This window comes from Sceloporus occidentalis, unplaced genomic scaffold (genome assembly GCF_023333645.1).
Source record: "Sceloporus occidentalis isolate IW3139 unplaced genomic scaffold, rSceOcc1.0.p SCAF_1, whole genome shotgun sequence".
In the NCBI taxonomy this organism is placed as follows: Eukaryota; Metazoa; Chordata; class Lepidosauria; order Squamata; family Phrynosomatidae; genus Sceloporus; species Sceloporus occidentalis.
Window position 1 is genome coordinate 178,399,824 of NW_028316981.1, and position 17,951 is coordinate 178,417,774.

Genomic DNA, 17,951 nt, shown 5'->3' on the forward strand with positions numbered 1-17,951 from the left:
TCCCTCAAACTATCTAGCCCTATTACTACTGCCCACTGCGAGGCATTTTTGACTCTTCAGTCCTGAACACTGTTGTACTTCAAACAAGTTTTACTTGTGCTTCCATCCACAATGTGCTGGATCTTCCGGTGTGAGGTTACATGACACTTCTTTCATTCCAGGAAAACACTGCCTGAACAACATGGATGCCATCATTTCCAAAACAGCCAAGGAATATCCCTAGTGACAATGGTGACCATCCCAATGTAGTGGTTCACTGTCTCAGCTGAAGCAAACAAGCCATCGTGATGTCCCAATGGCACCATAGCAGCAGATAAGTGGTTCCCAACCTGTGGGTTGGGACCCCTTTGGGGGTCGAATGACCCTTTCATGGGGGTCGCCTAAGACTACTGGAAAACACCTATTTAATTACAGTTATGAAGTAGCAACTAAAATAATTTCATAGGTTTGGGTCACCACAACATGAGGAACTGTATTAAAGGGTCACGGCATTAGGAACGTTGGGAACCACTGCAGTAGATGCTATTATGATGTCATGATGCTTACAGGAGAATTCTTATGTTCTATCTGGGGGGAAAAACAGCTTAATACTCCCTATTGTGAAACCAAGACATATGGTCCCTAAACAGGTAATGCTGCGGAGATGATGGCCGGTGAGCTCATACCTTTGGGTAATGGCAGTTGAAAGTAGCAGTTGGGCTGAAGTATGAGGGAAATGTGTGGAGAGGGGAAAGGCCAGAAACAGGCTGGAGGTGGGCCTTTTATTTTATTTTTGTACATTCACTTCTGTTTTGGGGGTGACAATATTCCTCTACAGATTACAACACTTGATGGTTTATTAATACCATTATGAAGCAGAATGACTTTGTTGGAGATATAACCACCTTCTGAACTTCAATAAATTTGTGGATTTTTAAACAGCATAAAGAGTGGAAGTTACTGGTCTAATCTGCACTGCAGAAATAACATGGTTTGACACTGCTTTGGCTACCATGACTCAATGTTATGAAATTCTGGAATTTCTAGTTTTGTGAGATATTTAGCCTTCTCTGTCAGAGAGCTCTGGTGCCACAGAAAACTACAATTCTCAGAATTCCATAGCATTGAGCCATGGCAAACTGCAGTACTTCTGCAGCGCACATTAGACCACAGTTAAACATAGTGCCCATAGTATCTGCTAGGTTGGTTCCAGGACCCACCATTAATACCAAAATCCATAGATGCTCAAGTCCCATTAAATACAATGGCATAGTAAAATGGTGTCTTTAATATAAAATAGCAAAATCAAAGTTTGCTGTTCGGAATTTATATATATTTTTGAATGTTTTTGACTTGTGGATGGTTGGATCTATGGATAAAAAATCTGTGGATATGGAGGAGTGATTGTAGTTATAATACTCCTTTCCACATAACTATCTAACATGATGGCTTTTAGTTGCTTTTGTAAAAAAAGAAAAAGAAAATCTGAATGCTTAAAGTGACTGGACTTTGGTACATGTTTCTCCTATCCATTTCTTCATTGCATCAACAGTCACAACACAGCATGACACAGCAGCATGAGACTGCATCTGAGTCAGTACCAGGGAAGGCAGTTGTGTTAGCTTGTTGCAGAACAAACAATGTTTTTGGCACCTGCCATAAGTCAGAAAGAACTTGAAGGCATACATCATCATCAACAACAAAGGCTCTTCTAAATGAGCTAGACCCAGTGCTTTCCCTATGAGGTTATCTACCAGGGTTTGACAGTGGAACAAACTCCCTCGGAGTGTAGTGGAGTCTCCTTCCTTAGAGGTCTTTAAACAGAGGCTGGATGGCAATTTGTTGGAGATGCTTTGATTTGGAATTCCTGCATGGCAGAATGGGGTTGGACTGGATGGCCCTTGCAGTCTCTTCCAACTGTATGATTCTATGAGGGTTGGGAATTATGCATCCCTCCAGATATTAAACTTGCATCAGCCCTTGCTGGCATAGCCAATGGTTTTCCATTCAGTTTTTGTTAACTGCCCTCAAGTTGATCCCAACTCATGGTGACTCTGTGGATGAACAGTCTCCAAGACCCCCTGTCCTCCACCCATTCCCATTCCTGTTGTTGCTGTTGTTTCATTAGCCCCGTTGGGAAATTGCACACCGTAGGGCCTTTCTGATCATTTTATAACTGCCAAACCCCAACATCATCCTCAAAGACAATTATCCTACACAGTCATTTCCTCACTCGCATATTAAGAATGACATTTGAAGAGAGTAGGGATGCACTTGCAATTTCCGTCTCTTCCACTAAATCCCTGCCACCCTCGGTCCTGTCTTGTACGCAGAAAGGCTCTAATGCAATTTAGAATGTTTCTGTTCAGGGTTATTAATTGCCAGGGCTTGGAAAGGTTTTGATTCTGTATGTTTCTACTCCATTTTCTCCCTTAATGGATCTTCTGCAGCAAGGAAGAAAATGGAAGAAGCAGCGGGAAAAATCTCCTTTCCCCCACCCATCTCTTTGCCTACTGTGTCTTTATATTTCACATTTTTTGTTTAGCCTCAAAATGTACTTTCAAAAGCTTTCTTTTTTTTTTAAAAAAAGCCATAGTCTAGCTTTTATTTTACATTTTTAACTTTAATTTTTACATTTGTTTTGTTGTTTTTTGTTGTATGCCTTCAAGTTGTTTCCGACTTATGGTGACCCTGAGGCTACCCTATCATGGGGTTTTCATAGCAAGACTTCTTCAGAGAGGGTTTGCCATTGCCATCTTCTGAGGCTGAGATAGTGTGAGTTCCCCAAGGTCACCCAGTGGGTTTACAACTTATTTGGGCCCCATTCACACTAGAGAAATAAACTAGTATGGAACCTGTTTATTTCTGTGAAGTTCACACTTGCCATGACTGCACTTGATTTAGTTTGTGGGGAGGTGAGGGGTGGTTGACTGAAAAGCCCAATTAAACCGGTGCATTTGGCACTGGACCCTTTAGCGGTTCTTTTTTAAAGAGCTGCAGTGATCCACATCTTTGATAGTGTGACTGCGCTACTGGATTCCGATCAGACTGCATCGTTCCCGGAAATGGAGGCACCTCCATTTTAAACTGATACAGTGACAAATGTGAAGGACAACAGGGTTAAAATGGCATGGAGAGATTCAATCACAGTAAATGTAGTGGTTAGGCCAGAGCCGGAATAGGTTGCCAAATGGCAGCAGCACCCTACCCCTACCAGCGAATGCAGAGGACTGGCTTGCCCTCCATTTCTACCCATTGCCCTACCTTGTGCACCTTGCTCCAGAAAGGAAGGGCAGGCCCAGGCAGTGGAAAGGAATGAAGGTCAAGGCAGGCAGTGCGGTGCCAGGCATCTGGGATGGGTGCTGTGTCATAAGCTGCTCTTTCCCCATGCAATTCAGTGAACCAGTCTTCTGTGTTTCAAACAGTAAACCTTTATTCCAGCAATGGTAGTTGTTAGCAGGAAGACGTCTGTCTGTAGACAAAACTGCTATCATTTCCATACACCAGCCCAAGAGTCTCTTTATTCCATTCTACACAATTTGTCCATAAATCAATACAACTCTGTGTATCATTCTTCTTAACCAAATTGCCCAACGCTCCTTTACTACTTTCTACAGTACTCTGCCATGGGAAACAGCATCCCCCCCCCCCCCACACACACATATCTGCATTCCTCAACTACGCAATTATCTTTAACACAAGGTACCAGCCAATGTCTGGGTTGTTCTCTCATTACCGATACACATATGGACCCTACAACATTATATTAATATCCATTAACAGCATAAAAGACACATCTCTTCTGGCATGGCTAGCCAGTCAATTTTAAAAACATCACCTTTTAATTTGTATATTTTAAAGATTGTATTTATATGAATGTATTTTTATGGTTTTATAGTATTGTATTTCAACTCTTAGTTTTATGTGATTTCTTTTTGAATTGTGTTTTGTATTGTGTTGTGTTGTATCCCGCCTCAGGTCTTGAGGAGAGACAGGAAATATATAAAATATATTATTTTAGTTTTAGAGTCTGATGATCATGTCCATGGGGGACCTGTTTCGGACCCCCACCTGTGGGTACGAAAAATGCAGGATCCCAAGTCCCATTGTCCCCAATGGCAGCATGACATGCGCATGACTGCTAGCAGAGCTGTGTGTACACGCCACTATTGGGGACATCAGGGCTTGCCATCCACTGATGCTCAAATACACAGATAGCAAGCCTGTGGATGGCAAAGTCCCACTGTATTATTATTATTATTAAACATTAACCAGAACTATGAAGCATAAACATTCAACGTAAAACAAAATGAACCAATACAGGGCAGAGTCGATGAGATTCTGCCATGCTGCTGCCAACCAGCTGATCCTTCTGGGTTTGACAGGGCTGCTGCCCAGGCGGGAAAAGGGGGGCAATGGCAGCAAGAGAGGTTGTCCATAGTCAACATCCCTGTCAGACCCTGAAGGGCCTGCCAGGCAGCAGCAGCACCCACACACAGTGTGGGAATGGCAGAGGCCTTTCAGAGGACTGTCCCCCTGGCAATTCTGCCCACCTAGCAATTCAAAAGCATGCAAATGCAAGGAGATAGATAGTAACAGGATCCAGTGCAGTCACTCTGGCCAGATGACCACCAGGGTCAAGGGAGGACCTTTCCCTTTAGAGAGAAATAAGAAAATATATTATTTTTTTTAGTTAGACCCTTTCTTACATTTTGCAGGACAATTCTTTGCATGATAAGGGTGAAAGTTGTCAGGAAAACTGTACGGGATGGAGCAAATCTGAACTCATTGTTGGGTTTAGAATGCCAAATTCTTATAAAATCAGCACACACTCTCACACACACACACACACATATACACACAAATACACAAACATACACACACACACACACACATATATATATACACACAGAGACATACATACACACACACACACACATCTATAAACGCTAGTTATTCATTTATCAAAGCCTGGGACCCCCAACTTTGCTGTTGTGCAGGTGGAGGACATGGAGCTGTCATTCCACAGCATGGAGCTCTGGCAGCTAAAGCGGTGTCGAAGTGCATGGATTCTGCAGCGTAGATGATGAGACCAGAGCTGCTGCTGCTGCCTGGAGGAAGAAGAGCAGGAGGAGGAGGAGGAAGAGGCGAAGAGTAGACAAGAGAGCCTTGCGCTCTGCGCCTGCGCGCCCAGCCCAAGGCGGAGTCCCAGGAGCAGCAGCAGCAGCAGCAGCAGCAGCAACAGCAGGCGCCTCTCCTTCCTTCTGTCCTGCCTCCCTTCCTTCCAGTGGCTACATAGTTTCAGCTGAGGGACAGGTGGGTCGCCTTCCCTTTTCTCTCCACTCCTGGGGATCTGTAGTTCCCCCCTCGGTGCATGCAGGGGGTTTGTGGGTGCATGGGTTTGCAGGGGAGAGGGAGCTGAGTTGGGACTACCTTGCAGGGAGCGAAGAGCAAAGGAAGCTGAAACACTGCTAGAAAGGGGACATCCATGCTGCTGCTGCTGCTCAAAATGGAGGACGTTTGGGACGTCGCTCCTGGACAGAAGGATGGCATGGAGGACCTGTCCGGGAAAAGGAGGACACGCCAGCCTGCTGCCTTGCTCTGTTTCAAGCTCAAGTTTGCAGTTGGAGTCTGATGATGAAAGCCTTGCAAGGGAAGAAGAGCTAGCAATAATAATAATCCCTTGGAAATGCAGAAGGGCCAGGGCCAGGATTGAATCCCTACTGCCACAGTCCAGGAGGAAGGCTATAGCTCCCACCGTCTGCGATCCTGGGATCTGTAGTTTGTGGGGGGCCCAGCCTGCTCCAGGGTGACCAGACGTCCTCCTTTTTCAGGACATGCCCTGGGCATTTCAGCCTTCTGCCCAGGAGGAATCCCCCAAATGCCCTCCTCCACGTTGAGCATGACTAAGACTGCGTCCACACTGCAGAAACAATCCAGTTTGACTTTAACTGACATGGCTTCATGCTATGGAATTCTGGGATTGGTAGTTTGGGGTGACATTGAGCCTTCTCTGTCAGAGAGCCCTGGTGCTGCAACAAACTACAAATCCCAGGATTCCATACCATAGAGCCATGGCAGTTAGTGGGGTCAAACTGGATGATTTCTGTAGTACAGATGCAGCCTGAGAAGCATGAACATATACTTATATGAGTTAAATGCATCTGAGGAAGTAGGCTGAAGTCTATGAAAGTTCATGCCAATTTCTTTCAGTTACTCTCAAAGGTGACACAAGATCTCTCTACACATTTATAGGAGTGTTTTTAGCTTTTATTTTGTGGTGCCCTACATTTTTCTTGAATGTCCTACATTTTGCAGGGCCTTGTCCTCCTTTACAGCTGAGGCATCTGGTCACCCAGAGAGTAATTTGATAATTATAATAATTATAATAATCTCTTATTATTATGTCCTATTATAATACAGTTATAATTAATAATAATAATTAGATTGTTATTAATAATTAATAAACTATTATTATTCCTTACCCACCTGTCCCCATGGATGGAGGTTTTGAACAACAACAAATCAACCATTGACAACATCAATTAAACATGTTAATTAAAACATGCAACAGTTTAAAAGGACAAATAAAACATACACATTGTAAAACAGTCTCTGTTTAAAATTCAACATCTTAATTCACAATTTAAAGTTGTCTGGATACGCCTGCCGTAAGAGACTGGTCTTCAATGATGTTTTAAATTCACGCAGCGTATTCAGCTGTTGCATCTTTTTCCAGCAGCTCGTTCCAAAACTATGAATCCCAGATTTCCACAGCACTGAACAATGCAGTTATTATTACAGCCAGCCCTCTCCATCATGAATTATTTATCTATGGATTCAAGCATCCATGGTTTGAAAATACAGTATTTTTAAATATATATATAAAACTTTGATTTTGCCATTTTATATAAGGGACACCATCTTACTATGCCATTATATTTAATAGGACTTGAGCATCCATGGATTTTGGTATTCATGGGGGGTCCTGGAACTAAACTCCAGCAGACGCTAAGGGCCCACTGTATAACAGTGGTTTAATCCGCACTGCAGAAATATTACAGTTTGACACTGCTTTAACTGTGGCATCCATGAATTTTGGTATCCATGGGTGGGACGTTTGTGTCCTGGAACCAAACCCCAGCAGATTTCCAAGGACCACTGTATTATTATTATATTGCATTTATTTATTTCCCACTTTCCCCCCAAAATTGGGACACAAGGCAGCTTACAAATTAAAACAAGTTACAATGGCATCAGATTCTATTAATTCTGCAGTGTAAATGCAAGACCCATGGGACAGACCTTATCATACTAGGAATCCTGCTGAGAAATGGGATTTAAAATAGATTTAAAGGAGGAAAAAAAACATTGTTGCTTACATGTGAGTAGACATGCCTCGGGTTGCCTTCTGCCTAACACCAGACTTCATGGCTACTCTGGAGTATGTTTAACAGGCAATATTCCCACTGAGTTCCATAGAAAATGCAGCAGCTTTAATTTGAAAAAAGCACTCAGGACCTTTCACAACAAACAAGTGCAGGGCCATGATCAGAGCAAGCAGATGTCATAACTGCAAAGAAGGACTAGGCACCTCAAAATGTAGGACATTTAAGAAAAAAATAGGACATTACCAAATAAAAGCTGAAAGCACTCACATAAAGATCAATTCATGCTTCTTACTCCTGCTCAAAATGAAGGATGTTTTGAAATTCCTCCTGGACAGAAGGCTGAAAAGGAGGACATGTCCTGGAAAAGAAGGGTGTCTGCTCACTCTGGCCATGATTCCACTTTAACTGCCCTGGCAACATCCTGTGGAATCCTGGGATTTACAGTTTAGGGAGGGGCATTGAGAATTCTTGGCCTGAGTGTGCCTCTGGCATTTCCAACCAAACTACAAATCCCATAAAATGCAGCCACAGCAGTTAAAGTGTACTCATAGCATGTGTAAGAATGAGACCTTGGTCTGGGGAATGTATCATTAGCTCAAATAGGGGAGCGGTTTATAGTCCTGTGTTTACTCAGGAGTGCCAAGGTAATAATAGGTCAACAGAGACAAGTTTTATGAAAACTGACTACTGTTGATTATTCATACACACTTAAGACAATCATACACTCACACAATCACCCAAGAACTCAAGAATATAGTAAGGTAGCATTGGACATAGTACAAGAGGTGTTACTAATGGTGATATTCACCTGTATGACACAATGCCCCAGGGTCCAGATTGATGAAGACTCTGCTGCCTGGAGGAAAAGGGGGAAATGGCTAGAGGATTGGAACTATATCAGAATTGAGACAGATGTGGTGTCTGCCTGGATTCTAACACAGAACACTGAACAAAGGATTTGGGGGACCTTAAATAAGGCAAAATCTAACCTCAGGTGGAGAGTTGTTTTTCCTACTTCAAACCAAAACCAAATCTACATATTAAAGATTGCTTGATCTATAAACAGTCTCTAAGGTGACAGTGGTTTTCCGATGGCTCTGGCCTGTCAAACATCCTGGGCCATAAATCTGCTCAAAGGTGTGAATAATTTTCCCTGATGGCAACTCCTGTCTCGACCTCTTTGATCTATGTTTGAATAGTGTACATGATGTGTTTGCATCCATGGAAGACTCTAATGTCATTTCTCCCATCAGACACTCTGTTATAGGGTCATGAGAGGAAAGCCATACACAATAAGGATTTTAAGGCTCCAATGCTCATAACACACGATAACTGTGAAACGTGAAAAGGCCCTCAATTTCAGGGTTTCCTGTGATGGGAGTAATAATAGCAATCCAATGCTACTGTATTGCATCATTCATGCTAAACCAGAATTCTGGCTTAGGCTACAAACTGCAGAAATAGTCCAATGTTTCACCACTGTAATTGCCATGGCTCAATGCTATGGTATTACGGAAAGTGTAGTTTGTTGCTCTTTATCTTGGCCTGTCTGTTCGGGTCCTTAGGCATTTTTACTGTTCCACGTACTAGTTCTGGTTAGGTAGCCAGCTTTTCCATTTTGCAGTGCAGATGCAGCCTTAGAGTGAATATTGAATGTGCCTTGTTGTTTTAAAAGAATGTTATGTTTATTTTTAAAAAAATGAAGCACTACCATATTCCAGAGCTTGGGAAATGATGTTTTTCTTGCCTGATGAATTATTCCATTCCCACTGCTTTTAGCTCCTGCCTTCAGGATGGCTGCCCCTAATGCAGATGAACTGAAGAGTCTCCGGGAAAATTTCCAGAAAAAGAATCAAACCTGTTTCATCTTGGGTGCCTCTGGGGAAACTGGGAAAGAGCTTCTAGCTGAGATTTTGCGACAGCAGCTCTTCTCCAGGGTGACGCTCATTGGACGCCGGAAGCTAGAGTTGGAAGGGCAGCAGTATGCCAATGTGGTATGAATGTAATCTTAAATGTTTATTGCTGATTACCTTTACAGCCAGTGTTTTTTCTAAGGAGCCCAAGGAAGAATTCATGCTCCCCCTCCCAATTTTGGTTTCATCTATAGCAGTGGTTCCCAACTTTGTGTCTCTAAGTGGTTTGGACTTCAACTCTCAGAAGCCCTAGCCAGCCTAGCCAATATTCAGAAATTCTGGGAGCTGAAGTCCAGAACATCTGGAGGACCAAAGTTTGGAAACCGCTGATCTACAGCATAGACATAATGCAGTTTGATACCACTTTAACAGCCATGGCTCCATTCTACGCAATCATGGAGTTTGTAGTTTTGTGCTCTTTGGCAGAGAAGGTTAAGGACCCTGTGAAACTGCAAATCTCAGGATTCCATGGCATGGAGCTACAGCACTTAAAACTGTGGTGTAGAATTGCATTATTTCTACAGTCTCAAAACTCTGTGAGCTGGGGTTGAGGGAATATAAGAGTTTTTGGTCCAAGTGACCTTCCTGGCTAAGTGGAAATTATAACCTGAGTTTCCAATCTTTGGGAACATACAGACAGGCCAAAATAAAGCTGCTTCGGGGACACTTTGGAGGTATGCTGTTTAAATGACACTTGCATCTTAAGAGGCCAGAAGTTGTGCCAAAATAATGCTCCAGTCCATAGGACTGGAGCGTGGCTGTGGCATGGCTTCCAGCCTCTTAGGACACATGCAGCATTTAAACAGTATACCTCCAAAGTGACTCAAATCAGCTTTATTTTGACCTGTCTGTTTGGGCCCTTAGGTATTTTTACTGTTCCCCATACTAGTAGTGGTTAGGTAGCCAGCCTTTCCATTTTGTTTCTATTTCTATACTTTCATATGAGCGCCAGTGTGGTTTAAGCTTGGACTACTAGTCTCAAGACCAGGGTTCGAATCCCTACCCGTCATGAGAGTCTCCATAACCACAATCTCAAGGAAATTTAAAAAATGCAGGCAGCTGGAATAGGCTATTTTAACAAACCAGTTCTGGCAATTTTCATCTCTACTGGGACTGTGTCTTCTGTTAAGCTAAGGGATTTTAATGGCTCATTGAAGATCAAGTTACCCCAAATATTTAGCATTATAGCTAGGAGAGCTCTCAAGAACATGCTGAGGAAATCCATTCGCTCACTCTGTGAGGATTGCAACAAAAACTATAAGGAACAGGAAAGTTTGAAAGGGTGGTTAATTATGGCCCTCTTCAGATGGGCCTTTGCAGTGCCCCCGTCACGTTCTAGGGGTTGGCCAAGGGCGCACTGCCCATACTGGCCTCACCCCTAGCACATGACAAGGGCGTGAAAATGGCGGTGCCCTGTACACACGGGTGCTGCCATTTTGACGTGACAGACGCTTAGTGCCTGCACATTCCAACGTCATTGCAATGCCGCAAATGCGCCATTGGCACACTGCAGCATCACAAACATGCCGCCAGAAGAACCCGCTTTTTAAGGGTTCTTTTTGCTGCATGAGGGAGCCATGTGGTTTGTCCACTGCGGCTCCCTCGCGCAGCAAAACAAGGCACAGATAGACCGCCCTTTTTGGGCAGTCTGTATCCTGCCCAAGTTATCATCCTGCCAACTAAAATGTTCTGGCTGTTTGTTTATTTGTTTGTTTTGTATGTTTGTTTTTAAGAGGGGAGGGAGGTGGGGAAAAGGAGTTGTTGTTGTTGTTGTTGTTATATGGTCATACATATGTCTCTGTCCATGACAACGTATGTGCACATTTATGTGTAAAATTGGAAATAAAAATTATTTTAATCAAAAAAGTCCTGGAGTTCTGAGCCTGGATCCAGTGGCTGCCTGGCATGGATGTATTGCTACCTTGTTTCTTAGCAAATGTTTGTCCCTATGCAATAATCTGAGTCTGCCTTCCAAACATGTAGAAGACTCCCAGGTTGGTAAGAATAACCTGTGTGTGTGTGTGTTTCTCTTTTTCTCTCTTTCCTTTTCTCTCTCTCAGGGACTCGGGAATGGTGAAGGTTAGAAAATTGAATACATTTGTACATTTGTTTAAACTCCATTCTCCCACTTGGATGTTCAGTTCCTGTTTTCCTATTCTGTCTTGTATTGTTGCCCACCTCCTAGTCCCAAGAAGTTGTTGACTTTGAGAAACTGGACGAATCTGCTGGAGCCTTCCAAGGTCACGACGTGGGCTTCTGCTGCCTGGGGACAACCAGAGCCAAAGCTGGCGCGGTAAGGAACTTTGGAAAAAAGGGAATATCTTTTGATGAAGAAGGAACTGGGAAGTAAGGAGCAGTGGGAAAGAGAGCCATCCTACTGATCTAGCCACATATGGCAAATAAAATTTGTTTTCTTTGCTCAAGACCAAGAGGCATGGGATTGGGATGGCCTGGTTGGTGATAGATGCCAACTGTTCAAAAGTTGTCATTGTCTGCATTATTACATGGGTGCAGTGTGTGCCTTCCAAGGTGCTTGGGACCAAAGGCATGGGTTTACCTCATTTTGGGCTATAATCTGCCCTGTGAAGTAGATTAGACTGAGAGAGAATTATTTACTTGAATGACAGGATTTGAATCGAAGTCTCCCTGTCCAAATCCTATAAGTAACTAATGGGTGTCTACTAGTTTATTCAACATATGGCCTACTTGGAGCCAACATGGCATAGTGTTTGAGCACTGGATAATGATTCTGGAGACCAGGGTTTGAATCCCCACTCTGCCATGGAAACTCACTGGGTGACCTTGGGAAAGTCACACATTCTCAGCCTCAGAAAATCCTGTGATAGGGTCTCCATAAGTCGGAAACAACTTGAAGGCTCACAACAACATAGTCATCCTAGTGAATGAACTTTTTTTTTTAATGTATCTTATTCGGACTCATCCCACACAATGGGACAGAGATGATGCTCTAAGTAATGACATTTTCTCCCCTTCTCCCAGGCTGGATTTGTGCGGGTCGACCGTGACTACATTGAGCATTCAGCAAAGCTAGCCAAAGCTGGTGGTTGCCGTCACTTTGTTCTGCAGTCAACCAAGGGTGCTAATATTTCCAGCAGCTTTCTCTACCTAAAGGTTAAGGTGTGTTTGATGGATGGGATCCTCCCCAATGGCATACAAAATAGTCAGAGGCAAGAGGAATTTCTGGTTTCTGAGTTGCTCTCAGTTTTATTCTCCCATAGCAAAGCTGTAGGCATATCTTTATTTTCTCCTGCCATTAGTAGGAAATAGGATTATTAGCATACAATTATTAATGTTATTATCCCACCTTTTCTCCAAGGACCTTAAGGCTCTGTATCCTATTCCCTTTCTTCTGATTTTCACTACAGTGCTGAGAGACAGGTTAAGCAGATATTTGGTGACTGGTCTGAGGTCACCCAGGAAACCTCATGAAAAAGATAGTGTTTGAACTTGGCTCTCACCCAGTGCTTAGAACTGCTGCATTCAACAGATGACTTTGTATAGCATTCAAGACTTAATACCAAAAGGTTTCAGGCCAGATATCACTGCCAAAAATAAGATGGGGTGCTCGTGGCAGTTGTCCCAGAGGAGTGCAACCCTATTTTTTGGGTGGAATGTTGTCTTGCTATCATAATTTCTACCAGTAACATCCTTGGTTTGTTATATCTTACTGTGCTACTGGGGCAGTAGGCTGAAACCTCCTTTCTCTGCTGCACTTCCTCTTTGGATCATATTTATTTTCTATCTCCTGTTGTCTGATATAGCATGTATTTACATGGGAGAGAGCACGCCTAACTGAATGGTTTCTGAGTTTGAATAGAAAGAGCTGACTCACTGTGCTAGCTTGGTGACATTGGGAACATTGCATGGTAACCCAGGAAATCACAATAGGCTGGCTTAAAAACCCTTACAATGTTAGATGAGACTCATGAGCTCATATTGCTTCATTTATTATGCCAGGTCAGCCATCTTCTGTTTTTGGTTATTCATTTTTAAATGATGAATCAAAACATGTTGACAAAAGGGTGTCCCCTCAGTCAGCCGATGCTGGCCAATGAAAGCTCTCTTTTCCTTTTTCAAAATAGCTGTTGAGTTTCAGGTGGTTTTCCCCTTTCTCTGTGTTTCTGTGAGAAAATGAGAGATCATGCCTTTATGGTCAAATTCCTTTCCTCTCATTCCCTACAGGGTGAAGCTGAGGCTCGAGTCCAAGCAGTTGGGTTTGATCGTTGTTCCATATTTAGACCAGCGTAAGTACCAGGAAGTCTAACATAGATATGTAGCGGTAGCCATGTTGGCCATATAGTAAATCCAATAACATCCAAACAATGATACCTTTATTGTGCCAACCAATTACATGTTGCAAACTTTCGAAGTCACACTGGCTTCTTCATCAGGCAAACAGGAGAAAGAAATTTAAGATGTTAGTCATAGGCCTGCATTTTCTGTTTCTGGTTTTAGTTCAGATGGTAGGGAGGGCTATCTGCAGGCTGGCACCTCTCCCTTTGGTAGATTTTCAAATTCAAGGAAATTTAATACCCATTTGCAATTCAGAGAAGATGTTTCCTTGGAATCCAGCATGTCTCCTTCCTTTGTGAAGCCACAGGCTCCTATGTAGGTAGAGAACTCTGAATTTCTCAAGAAGTCTTCATGTTTTGCATATGGAAAACTTTAGGTGTTGTAGTGGTAAAGCATGCCAATCAGTGCCAATATTAGAAAAAATGTTTTTCCTTTGTTGGAGGCAACTTGCATGACGCATAGCCCTTTAGATGAAACTGGAGTCATCTTTATGTCATGTAAATGGTATATGTCTACAAGAAGTGCACTGGGACTTTGCCATCTGACATCTTATAGACATATCCCATTTACATGACATAAAGATGATCCGAGTTTCATCTAAAGTGCTATGTGTCATGTAAGTTCTGTTACAGAAGGAGAGCTCTCAGCACACTACAACCATTCTATTATATAGGGCATGTTTAGTAAAGCTGGTGAAATGTTTTCATAGTTATCAAGATTTCAAGTTATTTCAAGAGCAGATAACACATCTGTAAGTAAGGATCAGACATGCACAAACCAGTTCAAGAAGCTGATAATTCCAGAGTAAAGAGGTTTTACCTTCTTGTCTTTTGCTGCATCCCCCAAAGCTTCAGGGGTCATTAATATATTTAGTGGCCTATCCAGTTCAAAATTAAGGGTGGCATAGTACACAAGTCACCTGCCAACCATCACAAAATAGTTTAGGCTAAGGTGGATAATGACTTGCCTAAAGGTAACTCTATTCAAGTTCAGCACTCCTGTCCACGCTAGGTCACTTTGCACTGCTTTTACTACAGCAGGAACCACTTACCACATTACTTGAGCAACATGGGTGCCATTTCTGCCAGAATAGCTGGGGGATAACCCCACTGTCACAGGTACCCATCCCTTTGTAAAATGGAGTGTCGTTTCCCCTAAAGTGAATGTGCTATTGGTGTGACTGCCCAAGGCCTATAATTGTATTGCCTTGTCTAAATGTTCCCAAGGATTAATCTAGCATTGCATCTGTACTGTAGAAAAATGCAGTTTGATACCACTTCACTGTTATGGTACACTGGAATTGCAGTTTTGTGAGATATTTAGCCTTCCCTGTCAGAGAGTTCTGGTGCCTCAACAAACTACAGACCCAAAGATTCCACAGCAGTGAGCCATGGCTGTTAAAGCAGTATCAGACTGCATTGTTTCTGCAGTGCAGATACAGCTTAAGACAGTTGACCCTTCCATAGTCTGCTGTCTGTAAAAATGCGTGTTTTTTTTTTAAAAAAAAAACACTGTCAGGCCTTCATCTCATTCTCCAGCATTCCCAAATTATCATTATCATTCTAATAACACTACTTCATGTTAGCTTGTTCCTAATTCATCAGGGCATCAAGTCTGGCCTGTCCTTCTCTAGCTCTGATTTTGTGCAGCAGTTCAGTGTGGTGTAGTGGTTTGAGCATTGAACTATGACTCTGGGAAGCAGGATTTGAATCCTGCAGGGTAACCTTGGCCAAGTCACAGTCTCTCAGCCTCAGAGGATGGCAATGGCAATGCCCCTCTGAAGAAACCTCTCAAGAAAACCGTGTGATAGGGTCGCCTTAGGATCACCATAAATAGGAAATGACTTGAAGATGCATATCAGCAAACGAAGGCGAACTAAGAGGCAAACAAAGAGGAAGTGAGTTCTTCATTCTGTCTTTTTCTGCAGGGTGCTTCTTTGCGATCGTCAAGAATCTCGGCCTGGTGAGTGGGTAACCAGAAAGGTTCTTGGAGTGGTAGCACACATCTCCCCCACAGCTATGTCGGTTCCCACGGTGACAGTGGCCCGAGCCATGGTGAACAATGTGGTAATGCAAGGAAAGGATGGGCAGATGGTGGAGATCTTGGAAAACGCAGCCATACATGCACTTGGACAGCCAAAATAATTGGGAGGCTTGCTTTCCAGGCGACACATTGGTGTAGGGTGCCTTATCAGTTCCCAAGTCCTAACCTTCGCTATTTTTCTTTCCCTAGAAGTTGTGCCTCATGCAGTGAGGTCTTTCCTTAAATTGAGGCCTCTTTTTCAGCATGATAACTAAGCAAAACCCCAGATTTCTCCTGGCTGCTGTCTTGCATTCTCAAATCCAAATGGCTATGCAATGGTCCTTTTTAACATTTTCAGGCATAGCAATGACTGGGAAGAGGAGCATGTGCTGCTTGGGGAACATTTCTTCTCTGTGTCGTCCTGTCTATAGTTTGTATGAGCTTTGAGTACCTCAATGCTTGTTGCTTCATGGATCAAGTCTAATCTCTATACTTGGTTTATTCTTTTGGTCAGGAATGTTACTCAAATGAGACAAGCCTTTGTGTAACTAGTTTATTATGTCTAAATAATGGAGAAGTGTTCACAGCAGCTGTGTTTGAATGTATGAGCCTACTGTCATTACACATCCTTTGAATTAAACACTGTGCCCTAGTAAGTGTTTTCTGTTGATAAAGGAAGCATTTGTAAACTGAAATGTTCTACTTTATCTACCCTTCAGAAGTGTAGCTGTATGATCTGGTTCTTAGAACCTCAACAGTGGATGCATATACGCTAGAAATAATGCAGTTTGACTCCACTTTAACTGCCATGGCACCATCCTCCAGAATCCTGGGAGGTGTAGTTTTATGAGGCACCAACACTCTTTGGGCAGAGAAAGCTAAATACTTTGTAAAACAAACCACAGGACTTTGTAAAATAGTAAATTCTATAGGATGGAGCTACAGCAGTTAAAGTGGTGTCAACTGCTTTATTTCTATAGTGTAGATGCACCCAGTGTTTCCTTATACCAAAGTAAACTGTAATGCTTTTACAGTCACCCAGCTGCTATAAATGTCTCAAGGGAAAACTGTAAGGAATAATGGGATATTACAGAGTTTTTGTAAAAATAAAAAAGGGAAATTTCTCTAATATTTTTATGGCACATTTTTTTCATGAATGTAAAAGTTTTTCATTTATGTACATAATTTTTGAATTTATATATATTTGCAGATAACGTGGAACACATATTCTAGTTCTCAGCTTTGCCACTGCCTTACTCAGAGAGAAAGAGAGATTATCTTAGTTCTTAGATACAGTCTCTGGAAAGGCATCAGTTCAAACATAGGACTGAAAATCCTGACACTGTTCACCCAAATTCCTCCACTCTAAAGGTGCAGTATTGCTGTCAACTGGGAAAGAGCTCTAAAAAAATAATACCTGAGGTACACCAGTACTGTTCAAGCATTCTTATCTTAACACAATGAAGGGGAAGGTAAGGATCTTCTACCTTGTTCTGGCCCTTATCTCACACCCACTGTCCTGCACACATAGAAGGGCAAACTTCGGTGGTAGGAAGTTGGTTGTGGTACCTACAGGGGGATACAGCAGTGGAGCAGGTAGAGCTGGTTAGTACAACCTCTTCTCTCTGCATGTGATTCACAGTATATGAGGAGGAGGGTTCCTGTATGGCATCCTTATCTTTTGCAGCAATCACATGGGTGGCTTTTGCTAGGTGTACACAGTCACTGGGAAATCTGAACTAGTTGCAGGTTTCCAACAGGGCAAGACACAAACTTGCATCCTCGTAGGGAAAGTTTTCTGTGTAAAGTGGCATGTGGAAACAGGGTTTCAAGAGTGTTTATATCGGAGAATACATCTAGTTTGCTAGCATCATTCATGTTTGCTGCTGAGGCTAAAAATTTGCAAAATAATTTTTTAAAAAGTGAAAAGCCCAATTTCTATAGCTTTCCCATTTCATCATGTAAGTAGTAATAGAAATTGGGATGTTATTGAATAACTTGCACTTAAAAATTAGTAATTGATATCTTCATGAGAGGGAAGAGATGAATAATTTGAATGTGAAACATGTTTTCAGATAGCCTGGATGCAGTTCATGATTTAATATGTTTCTTATCAGTTAATGTTCATAACATGCTTCTGACTGACTGAATGTCATGCTATAGAACATGCAAATCTATGTTGTTGTGAACCACACTTTGTTTCTCCATATCTAATCTGTTTCTTTCCTGTCCCTTTTGTCAGCTAGGGGAACAAGCCATAGTTCTCGCTTTGGGCATAAAAACAAGCCATGTTTTTTTTAAAAAAGAATCCACAAGCCAACAACAGTTCATA

The 17,951-nt window shown here is 42.4% G+C and overlaps 1 protein-coding gene across 3 annotated transcripts; it reads left to right on the plus strand.

Moving 5' to 3' along the window:
• The first annotated feature begins 577 nt into the window (after window positions 1–577).
• On the plus strand, window positions 578–17,651 carry LOC149322857 (protein HTATIP2-like). 3 transcript variants are annotated; one of them, XM_089509597.1, is made up of 7 exons: window positions 5,216–5,295; window positions 9,150–9,364; window positions 11,469–11,576; window positions 12,284–12,421; window positions 13,487–13,548; window positions 15,525–15,559; window positions 15,978–17,651. In XM_089509597.1, the coding sequence occupies exons 2-7, from the start codon at window positions 9,164–9,166 to the stop codon at window positions 16,064–16,066; spliced, it is 633 nt and encodes a 210-aa protein (XP_089365723.1). In that variant the 5' UTR covers window positions 5,216–5,295; window positions 9,150–9,163; the 3' UTR covers window positions 16,067–17,651. The 3 variants fall into 3 exon arrangements, with proteins under 3 accessions (XP_089365714.1, XP_089365723.1, XP_089365704.1); XM_089509588.1 differs by lacking the exon at window positions 5,216–5,295 and adding an exon at window positions 578–629 and having other exon boundaries at window positions 15,525–16,065; XM_089509578.1 differs by having other exon boundaries at window positions 15,525–16,065.
• Window positions 17,652–17,951: the final 300 nt, after the last annotated feature.

What these genes read in the sequence shown, in the direction of transcription:
- LOC149322857 (XM_089509588.1), top strand. Translation starts at nt 9,164, where the DNA reads ATGGCTGCCCCTAATGCAGATGAACTGAAGAGTCTCCGGGAAAATTTC. An exon ending in GGCAGCAGTATGCCAATGTG is followed by an intron (nt 9,365 to 11,468) that starts GTATGAATGTAA and finishes CCCACCTCCTAG; the next exon opens with TCCCAAGAAGTTGTTGACTT. An exon ending in CCAGAGCCAAAGCTGGCGCG is followed by an intron (nt 11,577 to 12,283) that starts GTAAGGAACTTT and finishes CCCTTCTCCCAG; the next exon opens with GCTGGATTTGTGCGGGTCGA.